Source organism: Gekko japonicus, unplaced genomic scaffold (genome assembly GCF_001447785.1).
Source record: "Gekko japonicus isolate JY-2015 unplaced genomic scaffold, Gekko_japonicus_V1.1 scaffold3763, whole genome shotgun sequence".
Classification (NCBI taxonomy): Eukaryota; Metazoa; Chordata; class Lepidosauria; order Squamata; family Gekkonidae; genus Gekko; species Gekko japonicus.
This window is the reverse complement of record NW_015168158.1, coordinates 66,700-74,027: the sequence shown is the minus strand read 5'-3', so window position 1 is coordinate 74,027 and position 7,328 is coordinate 66,700. Positions and strand designations below refer to the sequence as shown.

Below are 7,328 nucleotides of genomic sequence, written 5' to 3'. Positions count from 1 at the left end.
CTCACCAGACAGGTCTGGCAATGGCCACTCTCCTTCCTCAGTACAGCTAGGATGTATTACTGAACATACATAAAGTATATAAAGTTGCAATCTAAGAATTAAAAAAAACCCACCACAGATATCATTACTAAGTTTAATACTTGCACAGGGAAGGTGTTTATACTTATTTGGTTACAGGAGATCCATAGTAAGAGAAACCTTTGTTCCTGGGCTAGAAATCAAAGTCCCTTTCTGCATCCTTGGCTGGATATATGCATAGTGGAATACGGTGATCATCACTCCAGAGTAAAGGTACCTGTGGCCATCCTCCTATGGAACAGTTTAAACGTGGAATTAGCCCAAAGGTAGAAAGTGATCCTGGAAGGTTGGCTAAGCTGGGGAGCTGGTGTGGTTCTCCCATATGGTTGCTAGGTTCTCCGTGGCCACTGGCAGGTGGTACCATACAGAATATAAGGCAAGGCAAGTGCAGACTTGTCCTAGCAAGGCAGCTGGGATGACTTGCCAGTGTCTGGAGTTACCAGAGATCAACAGTGAAGAGCAGGCAGTAGCTGCATGCATCCTGGCCCTTGGCACTTAGAGGCAGTCTGGCCCACACAGACACAAACTTGACCAAAGATTATCTTTAATACACAACTTCATAAGCTGCATTTAAAAAATTAAAGCATTTTCTTATCTATACATAACACAATTCCAATTAACGTGCAAACATATACCTATACCCTCCAAAGTAGTAACTTCCAATCCTTTGCTGCATCAATTAATGGTGATGGGGTCTTCTGCTTAGCTGGTGGGATACTTTCATATAAACTGAGCTAGGATTTCACTCCAAAGAATGTCAATTTTGCCTTTGGGAATTAAATTACATCAGCTACCAGGAGAAGGAAGTGTTCGGTAGATAAGTCTGACCATAACTGATGGCTTATAATGTTTCTTCAATCCCTGCGCAAACAGATCTTAGATATTTGGTTAATACAAACATCCATCAGGTTAATATGAAACTGCTGCATCTGTACCTTTCTGAAAAAATGATCTGCTGGATAAGGGCAAAAGGAGCATCCCTAGTATTACAACTTAAGCACTTTCAGATAGACCTCTCTCTCTCTTTCTCTCTCTCTCTCTCTCTCTCTCTCTCTCTCTCTCTCTCTCTCATACACACACATACACACACACTCATCTCACTTGCAAACTACATCTGGCAAAATATAAATATTGGGGCTCACATGAACACACAAAGCTGCTTGATCAAGGTCAGTATTGTCTACTCTGACTGGCAGCAGCTTTCCAGAATCTCAGGCAGAGGCCTTTCACATCACCTACTACCTGATCCTTTTAAATGGAGGTGCTGGGTGACTGAACTTTGGACCTTCTGCATGCAAAACAGGTGCTCTGACCCTAAGTCTCGTATTTGTAATGGAACTGGCTGACATCGATGCAAGTTGTTAGCTTGCTCATGGAGAACCTTACCATGGCAACATGGCCCTGCATATCAGAAAAAAATGACCCTGTCATGTGCTGGTGGATGTGATAATTGACCCTCTTCCTCCACACACAAAAAATACCCATGTGACATGCAACTCTCCCACGTGCACATCTCCAGACCAGGACAGAAATAAGTATTAAAAGTTGTTTAAATATTAACAAAAAAAATTACACAGATTTGAAGTTAGCATGGCTAAATAGTATCACTAATTTCTTTCAGTCATCAGCCACAAATTCATTGTGTGTGTGGGGGGGGGAGAAAATTGATAATGGCAGTCTTTGATATTCATTAATTCAGTATCCAGCTTGATTGTTGGCTGATATTACATTACTTGTCTGAAGGACTGGATTGTGTTAAATAAGAACACTGAAGCTGACAGAGAGGGTTCTCAGCAGCCACATTAGATGTATGGTTTCCAGACTATATGGTTAGAACTGGGATGGCTTTCAACTTTGCAGTTTGTGATTCCTGATATGGTTCTGAGGGTTCATTCAACACAGACATTATGCATCGCTTGAGATTTTATTCTCCATCAAATGTGTGGATTGACCCCATCAAAACCCACTGTGCTTTGAGGTGGAACAAACAGCTCTGTCTGCAGTGTTTTGTCACATCATGTACAGAGACCAGGAACACGCATGCGCGGACACATCCACTGACTCTGCAGAGGTGAAAATTCCTTTCCATGAACTCTTTGGCACTCTATTGTCTTGTGACTGATTAAGAGTAAATACCTAATGAATTTCAGTCCTGGTCTGCACAGCTAACCATGCCAGACAAAATACTCCAGCAACAAAGGCTGGCCACATGCTGCTCCTCTTCTTGAATGGCTTCTATCAGGTTCTACAAGCAAAATCCAGATTCCAGACCGGCTTTCAATGTCCACTTCCATTTTAGATTATTGTTTCATACAGCAGATTCTACAACCATTGCTGAGCACAGCTGTAAGAGAAGTGTACACTTAGTCTGTAATTCTTACAGTTTAATCATGCATTTACAGCCCAATTCCATGTGTGTTTACTCAGAAGTAAGTCCCACTGAGTTCTATGAGACTTATGCCCAGGGAAAGGTTCTAGGACCAATGCTTTGGAGTGCAATACTATAGATGTTTACTCAGAAATAACTCCCACTAAATTCAATGGGTTTTGTTTTTTTAAAAATAAGGGTGTTTAAGGATTGCGGCTCTGAACGCTTTGTCTTGATAGCACAAAATCAGCCTTGCAGTTCAGTTTCCAACCACTGCATTAATGTAGTCATCTAATCTGTGGTGTTATAGCATCATTGGCGGGACTCTTTCAGGTCACACAAAGGGAAGCTATGAGGAATCAACAGGTTACTTACCCATATTCATAGGATGGCATGTACATATTCTACAAGAGAAGGAAAATGAGAAAAGTTGGTTATTTCATAATCCATTGTAGTGATGGATACAGCATAACAGATTCATGGAGGATAGGTTTATCAGTGGCTACTAGCCATGGTGACTAAGGGCAACCTCCACATTCAGAGGCAGTGAACCTTTGCATCCCAGTGCCAGGAGGCAACATCAGGGGAAGGCCTCAGTTTCTATGCCCTGTTGCTGGCCCTCCAGAGGAACTGTGGTATGAGACTGGCTGCTGGACTAGATGGACCACTGGTCTGATCCAGCAGACTTCTTTTTATGTTCCATTTGTTTTAGCTTTAAATCAATACTGATGAGAGTTTTGATCTTGACCAGGACCCTCAGAACGTTGCCTCCCTAGCCCCCATCTGTTAGCAGCTTTGGTCTTTCCCATATTGCTAATGGAGGAGAGGGAAAGAACTGCCTAAGGCTATCTAAATAAAACAGAAGCCCACTCCGGGTTCATGACGTCACTTCCCTGTGACGTGTATGTGGCGCGTGCGTGCAAAGCACGCACGCACATGCGCCGGGAGCCAGACTGGAGTCCCCCGCTGGAAGGGTAAGTGCCACTTGGCAACCCTAGACTAGATGGACCACTGGTCTGATCCAGCAGGCTTCTTCTTATGTTCCATTTGTTTTAGCTTTAAAGCAATACTGATGAGAGTTCTGATCTTGACCAGGACCCTCAGAATGTTGCCTCCCTAGCCCCCATCTGTTGGCAGCTTTGGTCTTTCCCATATTGCTAATGGAGGAGAGGGAAAGAACTGCCTGAGGCTATCTAAATAAAACAGAAGCCTACTGGCACTTTAAAGATGAAGAGCATGTATTGCAGCGTGAGCCTTCATGAGTTACAGCTCACTTCTTCAAATGCTGTAAGCCTCTCCAGTCAGTTTATGGCTCAGGTCAGAATCACAGCATAGTGGAGCCCATCTTGATCGGAATCAATCCTGTCTTGGCTGGAAGATTATTTGACAAGTAAATAGGTTCAGAAAGGTGAATTTGATAGAGCTACGCAAAGCCATGGCAAAAATGCTTACGTTGCAATCCTGATCTGCTTCAGTAGAAGCATTATTATGTTGCGGCTAAAAGATAATGATGCTTCCCGTCAAGTGCTAGGCAAAGTATGTTAATGATTTTACACATGCCAGAGAACACCGCAGAGAAATGGATTAAGCCTCTTTCAGCTGTAAAAGTAGTACATAGAAACAGGTAAACCAGTTCAGGAATTTGAGTTTGAGGTCAATGCTGTGGCAGTCTTTTAACACCATGTGCCCTCTCCGGAGACAGTGATGCATTAAATGTATTAAATCACCTCTTCTCTTCACCCTCCAGCATTGTCTTGTAGGTGGCAATCTCAATATCAAGGGCCAATTTGGTATTCATGAGTTCATGGTAATCCCGCAAGAGGGCAGCCAGTTTATCTTTGGAATTCTGCAGGGTATTCTGAAGCTCCGCGAAATTAGCCTGGGCCTCTTTAAGAGCACAGGCGCCATGTTGTTCAGTGGTGCTAATGGCAGTCTGTAGAGAAACAACCTGTGGAAAAAATGGATAACATTTCTAAAGTGAATACTAAATTCCAAGTATGCTTGGATCCAACCTTAAACTACCTCCCAACAATATGTGAGTGTCTTTTTTTTTTTACCATTCTGCAGCAGTGGTTTTCACACTGTGTTCCAGTGTGAATTTTTTGCAGTTCCTCAAGGAAGAAATCGCAAGATGTCATAGTCCCGCTGTACACTGCATTGGTCAGGCCACACCTGGAGTATTGTGTGCACTTCTGGAGGCCTCACTTCAAAAAGGATGTGGACAGAATGAAGCAGGTGCAGAGGAGAGTGACAAGGATGATCAGGGGCCTGGAGACCAAGCCCTATGAGGAAAGGCTGAGGGACTTGAGAAGAAGAGGTTGGGGGGGACGACATGATTGCTCTCTTTAAGTATTTAAGGGCTGACACTTAGAGGAGGGCAGGGAGCCATTCCTGTTGGTGGCAGAGGATAGGACTCGTAACAATGGGTTTAAATTAAGGGCAGGAAGGTACCGGCTGGATAGTAGGAAAACTTTTTTACAGTAATAGTTGTTCAACAGTGGAATCAGCTACATAGGGAGATGGTGAGCTCCCCCTCACTAGCAGTCTTTAAGGAGCAGCTGAACAAACACTTGTCAGGGATGCTCTAGGCCAGGGGTGTCAAACTCACGGGTTGTTTCGTAGTGTCTCTTGCCTTGAAAACCCTACAGCAGGGGTGTCAAACTCATTTGTTATGAGGGCCAGATCTGACATAAATGAGACTTCGTTGGGCCAGGCCATGTGTGTCATAAAATGTAATGCCAGGTAGCAGAGATATAAACTTTATAAAGGACACAAACATAAAGGTTTTTTTTTACTTAAAATAAAAACATGTTTAAAAGATTAACAATATTTTATTTATTTAACAGTGTCTGATAACTGACACCTCTTGCTCTGAATTATTCCAGTAAAATGTGTGTGCTGTTGCAATCTTGAGTATGCTGTTCAGGTGTATATCTGTAAGCTGCAAACCTACAATGACGCAGCAGCAGCAGAACTGGAAGAAGAAGCAGAAGTCAGCCAGTTCCACTGCAGGCCTGATAGAAGCCCTCTGGGGGCCTGATCCGGCCCCCTGTTTGACACCCCTGCTCTAGGCTGATCCTGCATCAAGCAGGGGGTTGGACGATTACCTGTATTTCCCATTCCAACTCTGTGATTCTGTGATTCTATGCAATTCACAACTGGTTTCCCTAAAAGACTGTCCACTATTGATCTTCCCTCTGAAATATGCAGCTGTCAGGCATGGATGTTCAAAAGCAGCTCATACGCAAAAACTACATGGGGATTCACTTCCAACTGGGACTGCAGAATGAGGGGAGGGGAAGTGAATGTGGCTGTTCATAGTGAGTTCATTAATGGCTGCCATCATGCACAGAGAGCCTGGCTTGTATCTTGAATGAAACCAAGGGTGTGCCCCAGAATCCTCTTCAAGCTTGTGAGAGTTCATGGCCAGCATTTACAGGTTGGGAGATAGAAAATGTTCTCTGAAGGCCGAAATTTTGAAAACCTATGCTGTACCATTCCTTTTAGGAACAAATGCTCAACAGTAAGGACAGATCTAGATGAGACGCTGGAAGTAATGTGACAAGAGCTCCCAAATGTCCCCCCCCTCCGGATATAGTCAGATGTGTAGGAGGCCATTTTCACTGATACTCTGGATAAAGGAAGCAAGGTTGACGCTTGTCCCCATGTCACTGTTTTGACCTGAAATGCCCCAGAAAGCTGCTATTTGTCCAATCGGGGTAACCATCAGTGAGGCTGTTGAAGACCAATTAGTTTGGTGTTCAGTATCTTCCCCACAGTAAGGCTATTTACGATCTTATCCCATTACTCCACATCTGTGGTGGAAAGTGCTGGAGAGTGCCATCAAGCTGCAGATGACTTATGGAGACCCCATAGGGTTTTCACGCCAACTGGTTTGCCATTGCCCAATTTTGCGTAACATAGTGCAATAATACAATACCTTTATTGGCACAGTCAATTTAACATGACATTTAGGATCAATATATAGAATTAAAATCCACATATAAGTTAAAACACAGATACATAAGATTGTATAAGAATCAATTTATAATAGCATTAGATTTGGCTTTTCTTCCAGAAATTTCGCAACTGTTCTAGTCATTCAATAAGGACCAACAATTGATCGCAACATTCTTAAGATCAATTACCTGGGATAAAATTCCAAACAATTCCCAGTGTAAATTGTCATTAAGCTGACACTCAAGCATTATATGGACTTCCTCGGTGGTCTCCCATGTACATACTAACCAGGGCTGAACCCTGCTTAACTTCTGAGATCTGGTCAGGGGCTCCACATCTAGCGTGCCCGATTCTCATTTTGAGAGTCTGCTAGATCTGTGAGTTATCACATAAGTGGTTGCAAACCTCTGATTACAGTTGCTTGCATTGCTCTTGTAGACTGCCAAAGCAAATATCTTTAAGGCCGACAGTATGCCAAACCAGGGCTAACTCAAGCTAAGGAGCTACCTACCTTTTTCTTCTCATTATCCACCTGGCACTGCAATATTTGGATCATCCGGTTCAGCTCTGCAATTTCAGTGTTGTTTCTTTGCAGGCTCTCATGGAATTGGCAACTTTGGTTCTGAAGGGTCTGAATCTAATGCACAGAAACAAGATCAGAAACATATTTCTGCTTCCTGCCAGAGAAAGGCCAGAAGAGACCCCACCTCAAGACCACAGAAAACCTGTCCACTGAAGTGGAAGATCATGGCCCACTGAGCAAGGGCTCTGCTCCCAATCAAGGAAACACCTCCCACACTGACACCCCCATGAGCACTGAAGTGCCCAGAAAAAAATTATATAGCATCTGCAGAGATATGATCGGGAGCTGAAGTTTGGGGGAGTTCCCACAAGCAGCTTTCTGAGATCTTTGCCAGGAATG

The 7,328-nt window shown here is 43.5% G+C and overlaps 1 protein-coding gene across 2 annotated transcripts in view; it reads right to left on the bottom strand.

Moving 5' to 3' along the window:
* Window positions 1-1,324: 1,324 nt before the first annotated feature.
* The window catches only part of LOC107113614 (keratin, type II cytoskeletal 5-like), a 25,408-nt gene continuing 19,404 nt past the window's right edge, over window positions 1,325-7,328 (bottom strand). For both annotated transcript variants that reach the window (XM_015414959.1, XM_015414960.1), the window contains exons 6-9: window positions 6,918-7,043; window positions 4,174-4,394; window positions 2,822-2,850; window positions 1,325-2,422 (exon numbers count right to left, since the gene is read on the bottom strand). In XM_015414959.1, coding sequence (XP_015270445.1) covers window positions 2,379-2,422; window positions 2,822-2,850; window positions 4,174-4,394; window positions 6,918-7,043 — 420 coding nt within the window. In that variant the 3' untranslated portion in view covers window positions 1,325-2,378. The remainder of the gene's footprint in view (window positions 2,423-2,821; window positions 2,851-4,173; window positions 4,395-6,917; window positions 7,044-7,328) is intronic.